Source organism: Lichenostomus cassidix, chromosome 3 (genome assembly GCF_008360975.1).
Source record: "Lichenostomus cassidix isolate B80296 chromosome 3, HeHo_3.0, whole genome shotgun sequence".
NCBI lineage: Eukaryota > Metazoa > Chordata > Aves > Passeriformes > Meliphagidae > Lichenostomus > Lichenostomus cassidix.
Window position 1 is genome coordinate 88884736 of NC_139483.1, and position 24995 is coordinate 88909730.

Below are 24995 nucleotides of genomic sequence, written 5' to 3' on the forward strand. Positions count from 1 at the left end.
CTCTCTCCAGAACCAAGACTGGTTAACTTAAGAACCAAACATCTATCTGTTTCAGTAAAAACTGAGTTCCCAAATATATTTCCATTTCGGAGGCTTCAGTGACTAAGGAATTCAGGTTAGCACAGCACCAAAGTCTGTGTCCTCCACAGTCCCACTGAGATACAACCATCATGCAGGAGCCACACTGGATAAAGCTGCGGTGTTCTCCCTTTCTCCCTTTCTGGATCTTTGGGAAAAGCAAATTTTAATCTTCAAACTGATGAATCTAATTTCTTTAATTGTTTCATCCCTTTAATTCTTTTTTCTTTTCCTTATTTTTCATATTTTCTTATTTGAATGGCTGGGTCCTCCAAAGAACGAGAAGAAACAGGAAACTATATTTTCTATAACTATCCTTATCACCTCTACAAAGATAAATGGTCCTGTTTAATCTGCTAGCTGTTCAAAACACATCTCAATTTTTTTTCCAGCGTGCCTTCCTTTTTTTTTCATGTTTCCACATAGAAAATATTTGAGATTAAAATGTACAACTAGTTTTTTTTTCAAAATTACTGGTGTTATCATGCAACAATGTTATGATTAATTTGAAGCAGTAGTGCTATCCACATACTGCTGATTAGCGCTATCAACAGCATTCAAGATTCACTTCCTGTGCTGATGGTCTAACGATATTCGAAGTGGAACATTCTTATTTAGACATTCAAATTTCTGATTATATATGAAACAACAGTGGTACCACAATTTAAAAGAAAATTGTAATTTAGATGATGAAAATGTCAAGTAATTTAAATGAAATAACCAGTTCCTGAATCACTAATTTTTTTTCTTGAAAAAGGCACCTTTGGGTGTGTGATGCATATATGCCATTGACATCACTGATGACTAGAACCCTTCCCTCCTCTTTCTTCCTTTTTTATTGCTAAAACTGTATCAAAGCTGAAAGGGTAAATGGTAAATGATCCAAACACAATCTCCTGCACTTTTTAGAAAAATAAAAGGTCTTGGCAGCATATAGGAAATATAGAACATTATTTCATTCATCAGTGGACTGCATCAATAGAAAGAGAAAAAATGAATTTTGTGACCTAGATCTGACATAGCTTTCTTCTTACTGTATTGTGAAAACCCTGGACTGAGCATATTTTTCCCATCACTATCTTTTCCTAAGACCTCAGCACACGCAAAATAATCCCACTGTATAATGGAGCTTCACATACCATTGATTCCTTTAACTTATTTCTTGAAGACTCTTGGGATTGTACTGAAAATTTTACTTAGATTATAAAACAGATTGTTTTCTGTCTTATAAAATAATTAATACTGAAAACTGCAAGGCCCATGAACAAAAGAGGGAGCTCATAGGCTGCTCCTACATTGGCACATTTGATTATTATTACAGACAAACTAGGTATTTTATTTAGTCCTACAAACTGCACAAATTATTGACTCTCTTTCTTAACATGAGGTATTTATTTCTAGCCTTGAGAAACACTTTGATGTGAACATATAATCTGGATGCAATAAATTCAGCTAGTAAGTGCACACCAGAAATATTTGGGAAAAACTAAAATACATTTTAATCAAAATATTCTCAACAAAGTCTTGTCAAAAATGCTTTCCAGGTCCAGAAAGTCCTGACATGCCTGATAATAGCCAATTGTCCAGAAATTAGGTCAATCATTTGAGAGTGAGAAAAATTGGCTTCCAGCTTCCTGCAGTATGATTTCAAGTGACCTGGATCTGCATTTGCCATGATCAATTCCTATAGCAATGGATTTTTGATAGTACAATAAGTAAGAGTTTCCTAAAGGCAAAAACTTAAAGTTGGGTCTTCAATGTAGCTGAACACTGCCATATTTCCTCAGTTGCATTTCTCTATTTTCATTAAAAAAAATATATATATATATAAAAACAAGCCAACCAAACCCAAAACCCAATATACCCTCTTTTTCCTTCTGTATGCAGAGGAAAATATCTTCTTTTTTTTCCTTCCAAAAGGAGAAGATGCTGCTCTGCCTAACTTCTGTTTTTATAGGTAATGGGATGCTATTACCTGGTCTTTGGAGTTTTCCAAGAAGTGTAGCAAAATATGGAAAGACTTATTTTACTTTTTCTACACTTATTTAGAATTGAAATGATTGTTGTCTACTTGTAACCAGTTGATAACCACAATCCAGACAAGTCAACATTTGCACCTCTGCTATCCATAGCCAGTTACAGCTAGTGTTTTTCAGAAGACTTGGTAAGTGTGGGATGTCTCATCTGTGTAGCAGGTGTTTTTAATGACATATTTCCCATCCTGGGTTGTAAAATGTGTGCCATACTTCATCCCCAGTTCAGGTTGAGGGTAGTCTGAGCAGAACAATTGCAGCACCAAGTCTGTATGCCTGTTTCCTTCCCATAAGCAATACCCAGATGAGGGAAATTCACCCCAACCCGCATGTAGAGGGGATGTGTTGCTGGACAAATACAGCAAACACAGACTCCCCTGCATAGACCTTGCTGTAGACCAAAGACCACTGAATTGTTAAGGGAAGATTTTTTTGGTCTGTAAATCCAAGGCCTACAACAGTTTTTGGGTTACATCTCAAATTTTACATAATCCTGAAGGTGAAGTTGGAGCTGTTTTATAAGACTGTCTACTTTCAAGGCCCGTGAAAGAGGGAGCTTGTAGGGTGCTCCTACATTGGCACATTTGGTTTTTATTCCAGACAAACAAGCTCTTTTATTACTCTACAACTGCACAAGTTATTGCCTTTCTTTCTTAACATGAGGTATTTAAAATTATGAATTTTTCTGTAGCTCCTGGAAATAAGCTCTTCATCTATCTATTTTGACTGAAAGACATTCTAGTAGATATTTGATAAATACAACCTCTAAATAGTAGACACATTTCTTTTTAAATAATACCCAAGTAGCAATGGAATTTTGAAGTAGACTGTGATCACATCCATTTAATTGTAGAACCTACACAAGAGTGAGTGTCTGCAGAGGGGTGATTCACCATCTCAACATTAATAAGGCCAGAAGGAATGACAGTGCTCACCTAGTCTGACTCCTTTAAACCACAAGACTACCTGGAATTACTATATGAGGGGCCAGAAAAGTGTCCTGTCTTGATTTTTCAGTTTCTGTGACAAAGACCATATTTCAGCCTCCAGCAATTTTTTCTAATGGTTAATTAATTCTTTCTGTCAAATTTTTTCCTTATGCCTGCATTAAATTTGTTCAGCTTCCTCTTCTGGCCAGAGGATCCTATCATCAGCTGGGCTGGCAAGTTCAGTATCACAGTCTGTGAATCTACCTCATAGCTCTGAATTGGTGTGGCTGTGATGGCACTGCTGACTGACCCTGGTTACCACCAACTCATTGTTAGCATTTCTGCCATCCTTGCTCAGGCACTGTGGAGCTGTGCTCTTACTGATGAGAACATTGCCCTGCCATCTTTGCTGCCATCTCAGCTCCTGACTCACCTTCCCTGTGGGGCAACCCACTCTCACTTCTCCCTGACAGAGCCTGACCATACTGAGGATAAGTCCCTTAAGAACAAGTTTGGTCTTCTGGCTGTGAAGGAAGTTACAGTCCAGTCTTCAAAAAGATATCCTGGATAAGGCTTTTTCTGAGCAGAGAGCAGGTGATGTAGAAACATCAGGTTCATACAAACTCAAACTGCTGAGGAGTACGCCAGTGAGGAGATTTGATGAGATTAAGATGCTTCTGGGTCACTCAAAGTATACACATACATTGTCAATAAACCTTTTCTTATCTACCAGTGGGCACATATTTGAACAACTCTCTTTGAGTAAGAGTACTGGAGGATAAGAAGAACATGTTCTAGAAAAAACATAAGGATGATGACAGCCTGATTGTTTCATAAGCAGAAGCTGAAAAATGCTGGTTTAAATTAAAGCATCTACATAAACACAAAAGAACATGAAAAAGAATTGAGAAAGAATATTAGACACGAGGAGACAATTGAGAGGCAGACAAATCATTGCACCCTACATAGCACATCAGTGGCAGTTTTCTGTCATGGGTTCTAATTAATACTGCACATGAATTGTTACTAAGATAACCCACAACATAATTCTGAATGATTTTATTTTTTCATGACCACTTAAATTAAGTAATATAATTCACACAGTTGGAAAAAGTTGACTTCTGACAATGTGCATTTCTAATTAATTCACATAGCAAAACAGTTTTTTATTACTTTCGGCTAAAAAATGTATCCTAAAAAAATATTGTATTCCTAACCACATAACCATTATTTTAATGTTAATAAAACATCATTTATGCAGTTAAAATCTTATTGTCTTAAATTTTCTTTTTAATGCTGTTCATAACATGCTTTGCATAAAATGGGAAGAAAGTAATTATTGTCATTGAGCTAGAATGTATCATGGGTTCCCCACCCAACATTTTTTAGGGGAATACTTGGATATTAAGGCTTAGTACAACGGGGCCCAAGTGTGCCATGTGACTACTTCATGCATTCTCACAAGAACGGTTCTCTAAACTCTTATCAGCTAACACAACAGGACTAGCTTAGGAGCACTACAATTAGCTGCTGCTGCAGATCAATAGGAGATTGTTAGCCATAATTCCCAAGATGGGAGAAAGCATGTACTCAAGCAATGCTGAAACATACACTTTACAAAGTTAATTAGTCAAGAGTCTCTCCTGAAGGCAAATCCTATAGCAGAGAATTGATTTCTTATTAGTACTACATGACTGCTTTCACTACTGAAGGATAGATACACCAACGCTAAGATTTTCAATAAATCAGAGGATAACCAAAAGTCTATCTAAACACAGATATCTTTTGAGTCATTACTTTTTCCAGATGTTGGCATTAGATTGCACGATTCAGTTTTATGTACTGGGGATAAGTAACATGCAGGTTGTGAGTCAGTGCCCCAGAGAGCACCAGCAAGACCATCAAAATAAACTCATTTTCTTCTGAAAAAGTGTGATCAGACAGCTGACATTAGCCCACTAGTTCACATAAGGAGTGTGATCTTAGAGTGAATCCCCTGCTCAGTCACCTACCTGGCTTGCTTTGCAGAGTGGTGCAGTCTGAGTGCACAAACAGTGCCTTTCAGCTGAAGTCAACCATGAAGTGGCACTTCAGGAGTCCACCACATTCTTCCACCCGCTAACAGGCTCTCTCAAACAAAACCCTCCCAAAACACATTCTGTAGGGGTGTAGAATCTCCTGCATCTGCTATTTTCCTTTACAGAGCCATTTCTATTGCACCACATTGCAAGCTAAAGCAAACATAACCTTTATTAGTTCATTCAAGATTAAAGTAAGGGAAGGATCAGGTTTTATGCAAATTATTTAAAAAATCATTCCAGATTAAAAGAACATTGGAAAAGAAAGGAATGTCTCTTCTTTTTCCAAAAAAAATCCTGATTTATAGCAGTTAACTGATAATTACTAGACCACAATCATTATTATTTCAAGGAAAAAATTATCAACTTTACATTTTATACACAGCTAAGTTCAATCTCTCCAGTAATTTTAGGCTTGCCAACCACTACTGAAATCAACTGAGCTGTATATGTGAATAAATATTTAGATGTGTAGTCAGGAATGCTTTATCTTAAGGAAATTAATCAGAGGCTAAGTTCCTCAACTAGGTCCTGAACAGAAAGCTTCTTCTGATAAATCTACAAACTGGATGTTAGCATGATTAAGCATTTATTTAAACATGTAAGACACTTAGGTCATTGATCATCAGATAAAATTTTTGTTAAACCTAGCTATTTTTTGAGCAAAACTAATTTGGGAAAAATAATTTAAAAATAAACATCCATGGGTATTTTGAACCCATCACGCAAAACTTAAATTTTCAAATGACTTTCAAAGTTGCCTTATCCCAATAATGACTATAAAGCCCAGATTTTGTTGGCTGTGACTTTGGTAGTAAATCAGTGCACTGAAGTCTGGAGTTTGGATCTATCTGCCTGTCCTGCAGAAAATCTTACCTCAAACTACATACTGGGAATGGCCCACTGGCTAGCTATTAAAGTGCTCAGGAAGAATGGAAGTTAACAGAGGTCACAACAATGGCCTGGATGGTTCTCACAGTTTAACAATACAGCTAGTCAAATTTGCATATTTTGGGATGTTACATTTACGGGTATAAAGCACAGGTGTCCAATAATCATTAACTGACCAAGATCTACTGATTATCAGGTCCCAGAACAGCAGTGCCCCAGACACTGTCCAATAACAAACCAGATTTTGCGATGTTGCCATAAAACACACTTCCTTTAGGATATTGGGATTTTTTTTCCTTTTTATAGTAAATTGATTTTCAGAAATTCAGATTAGCAAAGTTCTTTGATCATCAGTGGAAAGTGGTTGACCCTGAAAAATGGCTGGAATTATAGCCCTGAGTACTTAGTTCCCAGAATTTACATTCTGCAGTATCCCCCAACAGAAATGTCAGAATTTGTAGGTAACGTGGAATGGTCCAAAATATACAATGCAATGCCCATGTCTCTGAGCAAACACTAACCTTCTGTTCCATAAGCAATGTGTTTGTAGGGATTGCTGCAAATGCCTTGTAGCTTGTCTTGATCTTGTACTGCTAAAAGGGTAAACCAGAAAGCAGGAAGAGAAGTAAAACAAGGTAGAAGAGGGGGAGAGAGAGAGGGAGGAGAGGGGAAAGGTATGACAGAATGAAAGACAATTCCAATCATCTTGCAGACACGTTGCAACAAAACAATGCCTATGTATTTCCTAGAAAAGCTATTTCTTAAAGAAAATCTAGTGTTTCTGTCAAGATTTTAAAGTCCTGTAATGTACATGGGTTTTTTTCTTAGGAATTAAGTAGGACAAAGCAAATTCCCTCTACCTTATAGTAGTAAGTTTACCTTGCAGCTTCCAAAGAAAGTTTAACCACTTTCTGCTGACTACCACCCTTAAATGAATATCAGGAGAGACTTTATGTTTTTCCCAAGTTTTCTTGTGATTTGATGTGAAAAATGCTCAGCTACTTCTATCAGTACATCCACCTCAACAACTGTTGCTGAGTGGTGTGATCCTGAACCACGAATCTGATGGATTTCTGTGATTGGCTCTCATGAGACTGATTATGATTCTTAAATGCTAAATTGCTTGTGTGATTGGATAGATCATTTAAATCTTGATGCAGCTTTTCATCTTCTGAATAAAAAACTCTACTACCCAAACAAAATAAGTATAGAAACTTTTACATTCTAACAAAGCTTACAGAACTGGCAATCTAAACCATACAAAATGCATGGGTTTGAGTACAAAAATTCTAAGATCAACCTTAAAAATTATTATTTTCAAATAATTTATATTTTAGACTATATTAATTTGCCCAGTTATTTTTAACTCTTTGCAAACCATATTGTTCACATTTTCTTTGCAAATACAGAGGCTGAATTCAGTAATTTTTAAAAGATTGACAAGATGCTTCTATAGTTACATGAGTTCAAGAGCTAGGATTCTCAATCACATGTCTGCTGATTATTATTATTTTTATTATTATTATTAAATAGATACTTGCCACATTGTTCACTTTTAGGCAACAATCTAACAAAAAAACCCCAAAAATTCATACAAGAATAGATTTTTAAGTTAGTGATTAATTATTTCTGTGATAGTCAGCCAGAAAAAAACTGTTAATCAGGTCAGGTTTTTTAATGTACCATTACCTACAACAGTAAATACTGGTGATTATGAGATAACAGTCTGAAACAGCATGTTGTACTTAGGGTCTTTTTTTGTTATCTCTTTATTTTCTTTACATCTACTAAAAGTCTTGATGACAGCAGAGTGGGAAAAAATTTAACTCAGATAAGAAACTTATCTGCACACCTATCTTGAAATAACCTAGGACACAACCTTTTAATTCTTCTATACATAATATTGTTTATTTTTGACTGCACTCAGTCAGAAGCTGGAGAATGAGTCATTGAAGAAGTCACTAAGCACAGCAATCATGTTGAATGTTTTTGGTGGGAAGGACAATGGAGCATGGATAGTAATTCATATCAGATTTAGTGATTCCAATTTGGATGTCTACCATTCAGGTTCTTCAGTCAAAACTTATATTTTTTATAACCATAGGCATTTCTACAGAACTAATCTCATCCCAAAGCAGGCAACTAGAAAGGTAAAATAAAATCTCTTCCAAACACCCCATATTCTCTCCATTAGCTGTAATAGAATCCCCTAAGTTGTGCTTGGATATGTAACTTTCAAATGTCAGAAGTCATGTGAGTTGAATCCTGCCCTTTGAACATTTAGACAGCGACACTGCATAGCTTCACAGATATAGTTATGTATATACAAAATCTATATGCATAAGACATAAAAGTACTGCTCACTGAGATGGAAGACCAAATTCCAAATATTAAAATAGCCATATTCACAAAATGCATCCTTGTTTGATTATAGCTAATATTCAACTAAAAAAATTGTGGTATTGAACATGTGAAATACATGAAGTACATCTTCACTAGCCCATAAGCTTTTACACACAATGAAATGAGCATTATATATGAAAAGAATACTATGATCACTTTAAACTAAAAAAAAACAAAACATATTAACTAAACAAAGACTGTTAAAATGTAAAAGTTTCTATACTGCTTTCATGTCATTCATGACTGCCAGATCCTGTAGGACCTCTGAGCAACAGGCTATTTTGCAGGTCTGAGATGAGTGGAAAGTCTTTAATTCAGTTTCTCATCTAAATAAATGTTTCTTTATGCATTATTTTACATCACTTAAAATTATTTTTTCATTTAATAATCTGCTTCCTAAGAATCTAGCAGTAATTTTAAACAGCCATGGACAGTTAGGTCTGCAGACAATTCTACAGACAAAAGCAAACCAACTCCAACATCAGAGCTTGGGCAAATGTTAGTCTGGGGAGTTTGGGGGAAAATGTCCTAATTTTCTTGTTCAAATGATCACCTAAGACACCCACAGTGCATTGTAAAATGTGCTAGACACATGCTTTGAAGGCTTGAAATCAGTGACCAACCATGGTAACACAGAACTCCTCATAAATATCTCTCCTGCTTTATGGTAGGGTTTGCAGCTGAGCTGGGTTCCATGTTGCTAAAGTCAGTTTGTTCCCCAACTGTTTTGGGTAGACCTATATGCATTCCTGAGCTACATTCAAACAGGGAAAATCAAAAAAAAAATCTAAAAATGATAGTGCATGAAACCACTACAAAGTTTTTTCAATCCAGAAAGTGAGAAGTTGTTATTCTAACAACTGTTCCCTCCAGAACCAGAAATTTATCAGTCCCTACTCCATTTTACTGTCCATTTTCCTCTATTAGGTCCATGAGGACACTATCAAAGTATCTACAAAGGCCAGGGAGAAGGCTTTTACTTCCTGTGGTCACCCACAGCTCACACTTCACACTGATCTGTGGATTTATGTTTATATTCACTTTGCAAAAAATTCCTATTTTTAAATCATTAACAAATATAAACTATGGCAAAGCACATGCTTATATATACATACACAAACAGTTAATCAAACTGACAGGTTGTACTTTGATTTGCATTAATTGGTGCATGTCCGAATTCTGGTTTAATAGATATTGGTTTAATACGTGTCCTAATGTTGCTGCAACAACTGTTGAAGCAATATTAAGGTTGAAAAATTACACATGCCATATTACACAGGCTAAAGACAAGCACTTCTAGATCCTGTGGCTTTCCTTTGATGTTCACTCAGCGTATTCATACATGAAAAGATTTTGTCATGCATCAACAGTTGTCAGATGAAGCAATCTGCTTTTTGTCGAGTTCTAAAGTTGAGCTGATTAGTACTAAAGAAACTTAAATGCTGCTTAGGATGTTAAAGTTGTCTCTCCTCAAAACTTTTCTTTTCTCTGGAAATATACTGAGATTTGAGGCTGGAGTGTTATTGGACAGCCTGCTACCATTAACACATCAGCAATGTTCACTGAGCTATGCCATAATCTAGGGATGGAAATAAGTGAGAGCAGGAGGTGTTGAATGCATGGTATAATTAACTGAAGATGAAGTCTCAGACTCACATTTTAAAGCCATGACAGATCTTTCCTGCACTGAACACCCAGCTGTGTTATGTTTTATTTTAGGTAATTAGATATTTTAGGTCTTCCAAATATCCAGCTGAGTCAGCTTTGTCTACTTGATCAAAAATTACACCAGATGAGTGGTCCAAGTCCATCACACTGATGGACACTCTCCTGGTCTCCATGAGATGGTGGGGCAATTTCACACATGCCACCATATTGCATGATAAAGCCTAATTAGTAGGAAAAGGGACAGTAGGAAAGACAGAAAGAGCATAATAACCTCTGCAAATATAAATGCAGGCAATAGCTCTGTGTCACAAGCAGACAATTTCCTTACTGCCAGAGACCTCGCAATGCTCAATATACAAACTAGCAGGAGCTGCAACTGTTTTGCAATCTGCATGCTCAGTCATGCCTTCCAGTTTTGTCTCAGGCGCTTTTTCTTGGAATCTCTACAATTTCATATCTCTTTTTGTTTCACTAAAGAGTACTGACAAGGTGTAACAACACTGCACAGCTCTGCTAGACACAATGGTTCCCCTTGGCTTGTTTGGTTTTTAAAAGAACCATTCATGACAATTGCTACTTTGTGCTGATTTTAAACTCTCATTTTCAATCAACATTTTCAAGTCACCCCTGCCATGGCCAAGCTGTTAGGAACGCATCTGACACAACTTGATCTAGCTGGCAAGACTGTAATTTTGTGCTGTGAGCAAATCAATAAACTATGATAGACTGTCTGTGATGGGCAGAGCTCAGATATGGACAGCGCTCAGCACAAGGGAAGCACAGAGTGCAAAAAATAAGGTGAAAGAGGTTTGAAAGCCTCCTGCAGGTCTGATGCCTTCTGCAACTTACTCTTCCTTTTTGCATAGCAGTTCCTCTTGTTTTCACCTATGTGCTGCATGTTTTTGGATATCCTTCCCTTATTTGCCCATTCTTGAGAAACAACTTTAAATCTAAAGTGTGACTGGTTCCCAAGCCCTCCTGCAGCAATTGCCATCATTGCTCATTCTCACTCTGCAATGCCTCTCCTGCCTTTGGGGAGATGACAAACAGCAGGAGCATGGCTAATCTGCCAAGTGTGAGACTTTTGTATTTGCAGTAGATCATGTTGTAGGAAGCCTGGCTTTTTTTTCCCTCTCATCTTCTGTCTAGCACAACAAGATCAGGGAAGTACCAAAGATCAGAGGAGTACAAAAGAAAGGGAAGAAGCAGGAGACTGTCCTTGTCTTCCCTTGCTGGCCCTTGGCCACAGAGTCTCTGCTCACGCTGAGCTAAGCTGTGCCCCTGGGCTGGTCCCAGGGTAGCTGGGGTGAGGAAAGCCTCCTGGGAAGTGAGGAGGATGGGCAGGATGAGGTACTTGGGAATCACATCACTGGAACAGCCACTTCACATCAATCAAATTAAACTGCTTCTGGCTCAGCCCCACACCTAAGATCACCATACTTCTATTACTTTCCCTGGGAACATGTGGATTTGCTTTAGAATGGGATGAATACAACATGCTTCATGGTTGATTTTTGACACACCAGGGTTTTAGGTGAGCTTCCGAAATAAATGTACCAAATGTATATGAGAGCCACTTTACACGAATCCATTTTTAGTAATAAATCTTCCCACTCATGAATAAAGTATCTTCTTTTTTATGCTAAAGGATTCATACAGCATCTTCTCCATAACACAGAACACATTGTTAGCAATTTGAAGGGTAGGAAATCAGTATCACTTCACTATCAATACAAAACCTGTTCCTTTTCCACATTTTTTCCACATCCCATTTATTTTACTAGTATTCTCCAATATGGGTGTTATTTTTTTTCCTACAGGGACAAAGAACTACTATAAAATAAGCATGCACCAAGAGTACCTTGGGTTTGATGTTTTCATGGTCAGGAGGCAGGGAAAAAGACTGTGGTGAAGCCAGCTCTCTGGGTCTTGATGGCAGTGTGCCTGGTGACTTGTCTGAGATGGAAGATCTGCACTTTAACACCGATGAGGTGGCAGATTGCTCAGGTCTTGGAGAGGAGGAATTAGACCTATAATTTGCTTGCACCAATGGAGAATTAAATTGCGGTGGATGGGAATTAATATTACCAGTCTGTGGAACCAGTGGGGCAGAGTGAGGCTGCGGGAGAGACCACTGCTTTGAGACACTAGAAGGGGTAGGAGAGGAGGCACTGATCTCCTGAAGAGATGTTTGGGATGAATTTGTTTTAGATCTAGAAGGTGAGTGCAAAAGACTTGGGGAAGGAGATGGGTGTTTTTCTAGGGCAGGAGAAAATGCACCACTAAGACTGGTAGAAGAAAGCAAAGGATATGAACGGCAAGTAAAGATGGGTGAGTAAGTGTGTACTCTCTGAGATTTCTGAGGTGCTTGGGACCTGGAGGCAGCATGGCCCAGCCCTTCTGGAGAAGGAGAGCTGGGGTATGCTAAGGAAGAGGGAGCTTGGGTACAAGGAGGAGGCACTGCAGACTGCAAATCTGGAGAGGCAACTGATCTTCTGTGGGAGGACACAGGGGATGACAAAGAACTTCGGGAGTCAGGAGAAAGTGTTCGAACTGGAAGGTGCTCTCTAGGAGAAAGGGACCTCGCTTGAGGGGTGGGATGAGGCTTGGAAGTTAAAGGCAGATGCTGAGCCCATCCTGAAAGCCAATAATCCTCTTTGCTGGGAGAATCTGGCCTTATAGGAGGGCTTGAAACAGATTTCTTTGGGGTTGGGGGAGTTGTTTTGAACTTCTGATCTATTGCGAGTGTTGAGGAACTAAGGGAGCTAGGGGAAAATGTGGGACAAGAAGCAGGAGAAAGTGGTCTCTGCCGAGAGGAGCCTGATCTCAAAACAGCAGTTAAGAGAGTCAGCCTGGTTGGCAGAGGGGATTTGACTCCTGACTTAGCTGAGTTTACTCTAAATAATGTTTGTGTGCAAGGCTCATTTATACTACATAGGGTCAAAGAGGACCCGTAAAGAGAGGGTGGAGACAAAGGTTTAGGGCTAGGAGATAATGAATGTGTTGTTATATTTACAGGGAGAGGAGACAGAGCATTCAATCTTTTGGAAGAACTGGGCAATACAGACTGAGCTAAAGATCCTTGAATTTCAGTTGAACATGGAGGATTGGGGGAAAGACTTGGACTCCTTGCTGGAACAGAGGATGTGGTGAAGACTCCCATTTTGCAAACACAGCCAGGAGTATAGAGACTTGGTGTTTGTAGGTTATCAGACAATTGAGGAGTGGAGTACCAACTCTTTGATGCAGAAGCAGATAGTTTAGACATTGAGGGAGGTGAACTATGGGAAGCAGACTGAAAGTAGAGAGATGAGTCTTGCTTAGAAAACCTGGTTGCTGACTGCCAGTTGTTACAGGAATCTTCCAGCGAAGAGGCTTGATTCATGTTAACCATGGCATCACAAGCTATTTTCTGATTAATTGGAGAAATTAAGTGGAGAGCAGGTGGTTTAGAGGAAAGATGATCAGAGGTGGAAAGAGTAGAAATTAACTGGAGGGAAAAAAAAAACAAAACAACAGAATGGTTAATATAGGTGGAACCTGTGGAACTGTTAAACACCCCACATTTCAGTCCTGTGGTCATGCATATAGAGTTTCCATTAGTGCTGCTGTGTGGATTAAAAGCATAGGGCTGTTTTAAACTTGGACGTACAGCCTGATGGATAAGGTTCTCGTGGGGAGGTGACTGAGACAGATAAGCTATGTGTTACTTTGGATTTATGACACCTCAGTTTTGTTGATATAAACAAGGTTCAAGGCTACAGTATTTTTCATTTTACGTAAAACCCAAGACAGTTGTGCCTTGCGTGTCTGGAATCATGTGATGCCATCATCCACATTACCCAAACACAATGGAAGGTAAGAAAATTGCAATAGTGTCCCATCTCACTTTACCAGTTCAGTGGAAAGCAGCCTTTCTGCAAATAAGATTCAAGTCAAGTGCTCTTTCTCTCATTCAGTAAACAGCCCCTTCTGCAGCACTGTGATATCAGAATGAGAAATTTGCTTGGAACTACTTAAATCAGACATCCAGTTTGCTTTTCACTTTTCCTGTCATTTACAGAGCAGTGCATTTGACAGTTTGCCGGCATGTAAGAGTCCTTATCTCCTTCTCCACAGTCTTTCGATACACTAATAAAACAGTAATGAGCTCTTTCATGACTGTCTTTTTTCTTGGGTCTCTTCTAATTAGGATTTGTCAAAACTAATTAGAGCATACAAGTACATTATCAACCTTTTATACAGTTTCATGCTTCTAAAGAAAGAAATTCTCTCAAAATCTTCCAAGTTATTATAATGCTGAAATTAAAAATTGAGGTATACACAATATGAATAAAACATATCAATAAGAAATAGTAAGTTAAGTCAACTGTAAAACCAAAATGATACAAGTTGTCACCTAACATTTGACTGAGCAATTTAAAAGCAGGGAAATTGACTCTAATTTCATTAAACTTGATAGAAATATAGGAATACCTATTTAACTACTGTTGGATACCCTGAAAAGATTATGTAGCTCTATAAAAGACAATTACATCCTTAATTTTCCACACATGACTTGTGTGTGGCTGTGGCTCAGTCTATGAATTATATTTTTATAACAAATGTCTTACCCATAATAGAGAGGAATTATGATGATTTATTATTATGTATTAGAGTATTGATACATCACAAAACAAAAATAAGAACAAATTGAGTAATTTCATGTGAGACCACATGCTGGAAGAAGCTGTAGGAGAAGAGCAAGACTTAGAGGCTTTCAAGGTGTAAACTGTGCTTAAATATGGGCTAAACAAAAACTTCAAAACCCTAGTAGCCCTTATAACTTTAAATCAGTGAGTTCTTCCTGTTAATGGTACCATGCAAATAGCAAGCCTTTTAGACCAAAGACTGTTTCTGTATAAGGTAACTTCAGGAAAGCCAGGTCAATGCTTTGATTTATAAGAGTAAACACAAAACATCTGAATGCCTTCATAACCACACCAACTCCCCCTCATTTTATAGATGTGTTAAGGTGTCACATTTCAAAGTGGAAAGTCAATGGATCCATACAGGGCAAATCCTGGAAAATAAAAATTATTACTTTTAATATCATTGTATATATATTTTATTGGATTGAGAAATTATGACTTGCTGGAAAAGCTGCTAATTAAGAAGAAGCAAAAATACTGGAAACTGAGAATAATTTACCAGTATGTATTAATTATGAAAAATTGTTATTAAATATGTCATGAAAGATAAAATTATTTAAGAGGTTAAAAACCAGAATGGTAATAAATCTGATAATTTGGAGCAGCCTCCTGAATTTAATAATTAATTCTGGAAGTTGATCAACTACCAAAACAGAGCTGGGGTCTGAAACCCTGGTATTTCAAAATAGAATCAATACATTTGCCTTACAAAGATAACAGATTAAAAGAAAATGAGGAGCAAATATGAAACTTCATAATAAAAGCACAGGATATGAAGTGACTTCTAATTAGTTAAAATTTAATAAGAAATATTTATAAGCAGCTAGGAAAATGGTCATGGTAGCAGACAACAAATATGCTCCTGCAACTATGATAACGACATTTTACAGTACTCTTCCAGTTTAAATGCCACTGAACATTTACATGCTGAGTTAATTGAGCCATTAATCAAGTCTTCAGAAATGATTTTGCTATTGTAACACAGCATTAACCACATCTATAGATGATCAACCTCTTATTTGCAGGATCAGGAAATCATAGTCAAAGTGGGCTGAAGTGGTCACGTAGTCCAGCCTCCTGGGCTCTCAGTCCAGAGCAGGGCTCTCACCAACACCAGTGGGTCAGGTCAGCTTGGCCATGTCTCACCCACTCTCTAGAGCCCTAATGGAACTCCAGCACACTCAGGCAGCCTGTGGCAATGCTGCACCACCTCCCACTGAGGAAGCTCCTTCTGATCCCAGCTGGGATCTCCCACACTGGGATTTGCAGCCATTGCTGTCTCATCTGCCACTGCAGAGAAGAGTTTGGCTCTGTCATGTCTGTAACTGCCCTGCAAGTGGTTTTGGGCAGCTCCTAGATGCCTCCTTGGCAGTCAACAAAACTAGCTCCTTCAGTCTCAGCTCACATGTGCCCCAGACATATTAACACCTTTGTGCTGGACCCCATTCCCTTCCTTACATCTCTCTTGAATGTGAGGCTTGCTGGCCTCCAAACTGAGCATGGTTTTATAGTTGCCAGTAGGCGAGATATAATAACCTCCCTTCAATCAGTGGACTTTTTCTGTTCAGTTTCTCTACTAGTTTAAAAGCCTCCTGTAGGTGAATTGGATTAGTGCAGAAAAAGTGAATGACCAAAGTAGATTGGTGTTGCTTTGGTCTGTGATTCAACAGCAAGCCTTTTCTCTTCCCAGAATCACCTCAGATATACATTTCCCAAAAATGTATGAAGAAATTTGAAATAGGTGGCAAGGTTACATTAGTACAAAGGGATAAAGGCACTTGAAAAAGATCTTGATGCCTGGAGGATAATCATTCCAGAATTATCAAAGTGGACATAATATTAGTATTGAGCCTTTCCCAGGAGACCTTCAGCACATTTGAAATGGCAGAACTGAGCTGGACACAATGGTCTTTCTGGTGTGGTCACAATGTTTTGGAAGGGCACAAAAGATGTGTTTACTTTTACCAGCAAAACCCTGAAAGATGTTCTGGTCAAACAGGAAAAGGTAAAGAATGTGCAAACTGAGAGCCCAAAATGCAAAAATCATGTCTGAAAGAAGATGTCTTCAATGTAGACCTGATCCTGGGGCCAGCTAACCATGCTTTGATCTCAGTAGAATCTGATTACAGATAGGAAACAATTTTAAAAAATTACCTACAAAGACTGCAACCTGGAAACCAGAAAGTCAGAAGAAAGCACTAGAGATTGTGGAAAACTTGACCAAATCCCTGGAGACAACAGAGCAAATCACACTGTGAGCTGAGACTCAACTAATATAAATGCCATTTAGAGCAGTCCAGTTTCTCCCAACAAGGAAGGTGCATTGTCCAAGCAATGGCAGGAGTTTATAGGGACTCCTGACTTATTTGTCTGGAAAAGCTAAACCAGATGGCACTCATGCAACAGAGGAATGTCAAGTGACTGAGTAACTACAAATCCTTCTAGTTACTGATAGCTTACAGTGAGTCAAGGAATTTCTCCAAGTTGAGCTCATGCACAGGCATTCAGGGGAGCAGACATACTGCTCAACACAAAGAGTAAACTCCCAAGGGCAGGAGTCAGTCTGACCTCTCTTGCATGGCTAGACTCTTTAACATAAAAATAAAAAAAGCAAAAAAAAAAAAAAAAACCCCAAACACAATACACACACATTAAACTATCACCAAAATCTTCCAAATGGAACAGAGTAACAGATTTTTTTCAGACTTTGAATATAGCGTGGCATTTTCCAACATCAGTCAGGACCTTATGTCTCATAGAACAACAGAAACTTCCATTTTTTTTTATGCTTTCCTTTTTTTCTTTTGTTTAAACAAAGTCAGAAATTAATAAAGCTGAATGAGCCTCCAGATCAGTTAGAGTGATCCCTGCTGCAGCACAATGGTCCCCAATACTTGTCCTTGCTTTTTTCACATCTGAGAGGAAACTCATTGTCTAATTACGCTTTTAAATTAACGTAACATTATATGAAATAACTCTTAAGAGGGACATGATGCTGCTCTTATAATCCAAGAACTGAAAAGACAGCCCATAAATGGAGTTCTTTTTATAAAAGGAAATGTACCAACAGATAAACAATGCATCTATTTAATCTTTTCATAGTTTTCCTTCATTTCAGAACAGACATTCCTTCATTAGATAGCAAGCCAGAAAGAGTGATGCCAAAGAAAACACCTTAGAATCAGAACAACAGTGAAAACAACAGCTTAGTGAAAACAAATTTTTATGGAGTGATAGAGATGGCTAAAGATAGCAAGATAATGAAGACTGAGAAAGTACAGTCTTGAAAACTTGTGACTTAAGAATAATGACAAGGTATGCAATTACCCATACATATACTACCTCTCTTCACATTAACATGAATAGTTAGCAAAGTTAGGCTTAACTTCTTGTTCTGTGCAATCTCTGTCTTCTGTTACCCCACCAGACAAAACCCTGTTTACTTGCCAAGTCACTAGAAGCATAAGAAAGATTCAGCATAGGAATTTTATGCATGGTATTCCAAAATTCACCCAGTTTCTGTAAAAGCTTTCAAAAAAAAACACCCAAGTAGGCCTGACATGATCTGCATACTGAACATTGCTAAAGTAAATCTGTATTTCCTTGGGACAAGTATTCTCTTACAGGCTGCTTCCTCTATGTATGCTTAACACTTTTACACCTTCCTCATGGAAAACTCTCACTGACCTCATTGGGAGTTTCTCAGAAGAAATGAACATTTCATAATGCTGTGAATCCCAAACCAGAGTGGATTTCTTATTCACAGTTTCCTCAATCAAAAATTGACACTGAATTTGATGAAAAATTGAGTGGCAAAAGTATTTCAACAGAAGATAGAAAATCCTATTAATTTTCAGAAATAAAGTAGCCATGCTTAACTTTTGTTTTCAAATTATCAGTGGAGACCTGCATTTTCAACTGATGGTAACCTTGTCAAGGTCAAAAGAAATGCCTAAATTTATTTCATGTGAGAAGGATGTTGCTATTTTGCTAAAGGTGGAATTTTCCATTGCATATACATCCTTCAAAATATATCATTGCTCTTTCCAAGATGGGAGACATTAAATTTTCATGCAGCAGTTTGGACTGATGCATTTTGTAAATGAAACATTTCAAAGACCCTTTCTTGAAATGCCCCAGGGAGAATTTAAAATTTAATAAATCAATAAATGCATCTATAAAGAGCCACATAAAATGGAACTTTCACCTTCATTAGTTTTTTACACCTGTGCAAAGTCAGTGCTAACCAACAATCAGAATAATAGGATTTTTTACAGCCTCTTTCTCTAGCATAAAGGGCGGCAGGAGGTGCTGAGAAAAAAAGGAATCTAGCTCTGGGAAGTCTGATGCTAATAGTTCAAATGATCTCGAGGCTCCATTGATTTCAATGATCTTAGCCAATTTATACTAGCTAAGAATCTAATATCTCCTGATTAATTTGCTGTCATGATGAGCTGCTCTCAAAGGAAAGAATAGATCTGCATTACCTGTTCTACACACACACCAGAATCATATGGAGAGGCAGCAAGTTAGATGGGTTGGGCCAGCTCCTTAAGTTAGAAATGTTACAGAAATGGCTAATGCAAATAGTAATTAGAGAACAAATTGACCAAGCCGCTGTACAAACTGGCTCCATATCCACATCCTGCAAGCTTTAGAAAGAAAAGGTTATCTCTACAGTCTAAAGAGCACGTTACCTGATGTTTTTGTCGATCCGTAGTGCTGTGGGAAAGCACAGCACCTGGCAGGTGCCCATCGCCAGGAGGTTTCCCTGCCCCGCTGCCAGGGGAAACATGGGACGTGGTGAGCAGCTGAGCACTGATGGGACTGTAGCCATTGGAAGGCTGATGAACATTGTTTGAGGCTGCTGCTACTTCATCTTCATCACCAGAGTCCGTAATCAGGATAAACTCAGCCTTGAAAAGGTCATTCTCCTGCATTTCTCCTTTGCTTGAATTACACCCCAGGGACTGGAAAGCCGTTCGGGGGCTGTCTGTACAGACAGTGGACACAGAGGCTTGTCTGGCCCCACTCTTTAAGAGCAGCTCATCACAGACTTCGTCAGACTGCAAAAAATACAAGGAAAAAGACCCCAATTAACCACATTTTATTGGTGCTCCCCAAAATGTGAAGTAATTTTGGCTTTCAGAAGTGGCTGTCTCTGCACTACCAGAAGTGCAGTAGGCACATGAGCAATTTAGGCATGAGCACACAGCAGAAGCCACTTCCCCAGAGAATCCCAGCTTCCCAGCCAATGCCATGGGGGCTGCTGGCCCAGAAACTCCCCAAGCAACAGGGGACTCTGAGCACAGTGATGACCCAGGACAGGGCCAGTGCAGGAACCAAAAAAGGAGAGTGCAGTCAAGCCGAATGAGCTGTCAGACCAGACTACACCAGACACGATGGGAAGGCATCCCGACTGCGGGATCCACGGAGCAGACAATGCTCCTCAGAGGAGTCTGACAGACAAATCTGGGACAAAACCTATACATATTAATGAAGAAACAAAGGCCCTTAAGACAAAGAATTCTCCAAAGAGAGCAAACAGACTCAGAGGTCAGAGAGCTTTACTGTATGTTCAAGCTTCTCAGCACAGACCACAATTGTTCTTCGTATTTTCTGCAATTTCAACATCCAGTATGTCACTTCACAAGCATGCTTTGGATGAAAGCAGGAATAGTGTAAACTGTACATATGATAAAATCACTAAATCATTTATTATCAAAACTGCTATTTTAAATCATATTTCTTCTCAGAGTAAGAATCAGGTAAACAAATAGACATATTGTGTACTCTGAGAGGAAGCTTCCAGATGGGGCTCATATTTGAATGCTGCATGAGGAATGTGGTAATTGCAAATTTCCACTTCACTTGCAGCTCCAGGAGTTCCTGGAGCTCAGTTCTTTGAAAAAAAATTGGACCACAAAGGAGGAGATCACCATTATGAGTTTGACAGTGTTATTTGGGTTATGTGATGTTGGTTAGTTTCTTAAAATACTGTTCAGGTTCTAGACATTTTAGAAGAGGGACTAATCTGTGCTATGGAGGCTTCACAACTGCATCAACTGTCAGAAAAGTTTCTTCTGTCTACAGAAAAACACACGGGGATGGATGATAGGAAGGCCTGATTCCACTTTACCCCAGGCTTTACTTATAACAAAACCAATACTGAGCAACTGTAAATGTAACTAATGAGTTAAACAGCCTGAGGATAATATTCCAGTGACTGTCTCTTCAAATACGTCCATCCTTTGCCCAGATCTAACCTCTTTTTAGACAGATAGGACACTGAAATGTAGGAATATGTTCAGGTCAGAGGGCTGTGAACTCCTGTGAAAAGTTTATTACATGGAAGAATACCCAGGACTGCAGCCCCAGCAATGACCCAGGGAAGGAGCTCTTATACAAAAGCAGAATTGCCATATGCATTAATATTAAAAAGAGATTGCAGTAGCCTTTCAAGCATCATGGAATAAAATAAGAGGGCATTAAGTGTTCTGAGGCAGGAAAGGAATTATTATTATAACACTGTGGGTTGACTATAGGAAGGAGAACCAGGAATGTTGTGCTGCTGGCTTCACCATTGCAGGAAGTCACAGGGACAAGTTTTCAAAAATCAAAAGCTCGCTTCCACTTTGATGCATTACTATGCAGCTTTGAAAGGGATTGGCACCTTTTCTGGAAGCTACAGCACTGGCATTTGCTGAAACCAGGATCCAGTGAGCAAATCCTGGTCAATTTCCATGTGATAACACTCCTTGCACACCACCCTTGTTGCCATGAAGATAAAGAAGAAATCCCCTTCATCTGCCAAGGATATACCTTTGCATGACTGACACAGGACAGAATTGAGATGGAAGGGTTTCCTTCCAGTATAAGCTCTGCCAAAGGAAAAACAAGCTATTGAGCAGACACCAGCCTTCTCTTGCACAGTGATTCTACATCTTGGTAATTAAACCAAGCACAAGCCGAGAAACCATTCAAGGGAAAGAACTTCAGTTCAGTGATGCTCAGAATAAAATTTTCTTTATCTTTTGAAAGAGTGGAAAAACTAATGCAAACAAAAATCTACCTTATTTACAATTTTTTGGTTGCTCAGATCCTTTGGTTCCTCTGGAATTGTCACAAGGAAGTTGGAGATATCCACAATCTCAAAACGAGTTGGAAGTTTTCCAATGGATGGTACGAATGTGAAGGTCAATGGTTTGGTTCCAGATTCTTGAGAAGTGACCTACAAAAGAGAAAATTAGTTTAACTTCTTTATCCACATGAAGATGGTTTTTATTAGATTTTAAATAACATGAATAACATTAAATAATTTACTTAATTTACATGTTTGTTACTAAGTATACTGGTCATTGTTTCAGTGGAGTTTTTTTAATGAGGTAATTGTGTATTAAAGTCTTATTTAACAGACAAAATACTGCCTTGATTATCACCATCAACATTGTACATATTCTAGTGGTGTGGCACCACAGACAGGAGAACTTTTTTTTGACACCTTGCTATTCTTTCAGTTTTCCATAACAAAATCAGAAAACCATATTCAATCCATTTCAAGGGTGTTTTTATATTTCTTAAACTCCACTTTAGTAGGACAATTCAATTATACCAGCATATCTGAGCATATTATAACCCCTAGAGTATTTGCTTAACAACTTAAACCAAATCGGAAAAACCTTTGCTCTGGAAAAAAAAGAAAAAGAAAAAGAAAAAAAAAAAAACAAACAAAAAACCCCACCCCATGTTCCCATTTTCTAATGCAAATGCAGCTAATTCTGAACAATAACTGAAATTAATTGTGATATAAGGATCTTCTGTATTTTCTTTGGGCTATTCAGCCACATACACCAACTAATTACTTGTCTGATTTCTTATTTCTCCCTGCTCCTGTTGCCCTCTCAGTAGGACTGTGTACACAGGGCTTGAATGCACCAAAGAGAAGAGAGACTAAAAGAAGGCAATTTCACCCAAATGTTCAATTTTATCACAGTGTTCTCCAATCACTTGTGTCTTCTTCACAGGAGATGGAACAGGGAGAAGAAGTCCACACCATGGTAAAATTCTCAGTTGCTTTGCTGGATATCAGGAAGAGGAACTGCAAATGCCTTCACAAAGTAAATAGAGGGAACCACACCCCAAACCACTGAACCTGACATTCTGACTTTCCCACTATATTTTGGTGTAAAAAATTATTTTTTCTGATTCAAAACCATGGAGTATATTGATTTTCCTTTGTCATATCATCTAATGTAAGCCTTATGGCTGTTAATTGTCTTTTCGATGAACTCTAATATGCAGAGGCTTGAATTGTATTGAATCATACAGGAAAACAGGATTATTGCTTTGGGTCCTTTTTTTTTTTCCTGTTTGTTTAAACTGAAATGAATTGAAGAGCTATGAGTCTCATTATGCTTCTTTGTAATTTGCATCCATAAGTAAATAGCAATTACACAACAGAGTGGAATTATGGTTTACATTACTTGATCATCTTGTGGCTGGAACATTAAAAATTAGAGACACAGATTGCCAGCTTTAAAAAACTCCAAGCAAATATCAGTTACTTCCACTAACAGCTGCCTCCTGGAGTGCTTGGGCAAAACTGAGGCATGTTATTTGTACAAATGCTGTCAATTGCTCTTTCCTCTACAATTTGGAAGAACTCTGCTCTCTCAGACACATCCTGGTGTGTAGGTACAAGGTGCTCTCCTACTTTTACTTCCCCCTCCACTTCACACAAGTGACCAAGCACTGGAATATATAATGCATGGCCTGAATCAACAGCAAAAGAGTGACAGCTAAATGTTCCACCATGCCAGGAGCTTGGGTTGTTATTTTATGTGAAGGAGAAACAACAGCTTTGTCCTTCTCTCAGTGGCTAAGGCATCTGAGTTTGATCATTGCTTTTCATAAAACAGCAACACAATTTTTAAATATTATTAGCCATCACATTAAACTCTTAGTCCTTGCTCCTGATAAAAGTCAGCAGAGTACCATCAGTACCCAAGGACATACTCACTAGTGAGCAGCTGCCAGGGATGCAGCCTCCACCTGAGCACCTGCTGCACCCAAAGGTGCCTTCAAGGTGCAGCATTACCTGCACACAGGGAGGAGCACCCATCCCATTGGCGTTAGTGATTGCTGTACAGCTGACACAATTCACTGCAGTCTTACACAATGCCTGTGTCTACACTAACATCAGCTAGAGATGGCCTTTGCTTTCCTGCAGATCTGTAGTTTTGCTTTCATTTTCTGTCTCTTATTAGGAAGTGCAGCTGATGACTTTGGCTACCTTGGTTGTCTTTAATAGTATTTTCCCCCTCTACCTTAACCTCTACTCATGCTCTTGTTTTGACACCTGACAGCAGCTGTTCTGTATCACTGGCCATTCTTGAGTCAGAGCACAAAATATTCCTTATAAAAGAAAAAGGAAGAGAGGGAATAAGTGTGCAAATAGCAAGCCCAAATACAAACAGATTTATGGCAAATTCCAATAACATGTGGTAGCACTGCTAAAGTCTCACTATTTTATCTGCATATTTGTAACGAGGAAATAAAAACCAAGAAATCAACCTAGAGCCTCCAGGCTGTTGCATAGTAATGGAGAGATCTTGCTCTCACCTAATTTTGTATTGTGTCTTAACCTGCACTTGCAATTTTATTGCTTTGGTGGAAAAATTACAGAACATACGAAGAAAACCTTGCTGTATTTGACCTGAAGACATTGTAGAAATAATCACCAAAACTGATTGCAACCTAAAGCTAAGATTGGAAAATACATAAAAATGGGCAAACAAGAATATTTTCTTCAGGTGGGAGATGCCATTAAATCATGGCATTATTTATATTCCCCTAGTGTATATTTTTAGAGTTTAGTGTATATTCTCTGAGTTTAGAAAGCATATACAAGCAAATACAATTACTGCAGTTCAGACACTGCGTGAAGCAGTAACAGCACTGTGCTCCTCTTAGTTTCACTCAGAGCAATTGAGAAACAGGAGCTTCCAGCTGGTAAAACTGGTCATGCAATCTAAGCTGCATCACAGAAACCTAGACAACAAGCAAATATCACATGACTAGACAGAACACACAAACACTCCCATTGGGGTAAACAAAAGAGAAATATTTCTTGCTTAGAAATATTTTTAAGTGGTTATTTTCCATTTATAGGTTAAAAAAATAAGTAAAAATACTTTAACATTTTAAAATTTGAATTTTAATTAA

At 38.3% G+C, this 24995-nt stretch overlaps 1 protein-coding gene across 16 annotated transcripts in view; it reads right to left on the reverse strand.

Annotated features, from left to right (window-relative positions):
- MLIP (muscular LMNA interacting protein) overlaps positions 1-24995 on the reverse strand; it is a 101839-nt gene that overhangs the window by 38465 nt on the left and 38379 nt on the right. For 14 of the 16 annotated variants that reach the window (XM_085056643.1, XM_085056641.1, XM_085056645.1 and 11 more), the window contains exons 2-5: positions 21844-22002; positions 19469-19837; positions 11942-13570; positions 6531-6602 (exon numbers count right to left, since the gene is read on the reverse strand). In XM_085056643.1, coding sequence (XP_084912769.1) covers positions 6531-6602; positions 11942-13570; positions 19469-19837; positions 21844-22002 — 2229 coding nt within the window. The remainder of the gene's footprint in view (positions 1-6530; positions 6603-11941; positions 13571-19468; positions 19838-21843; positions 22003-24995) is intronic. The other 2 variants (XM_085056631.1, XM_085056636.1) reach the window with 2 other exon arrangements.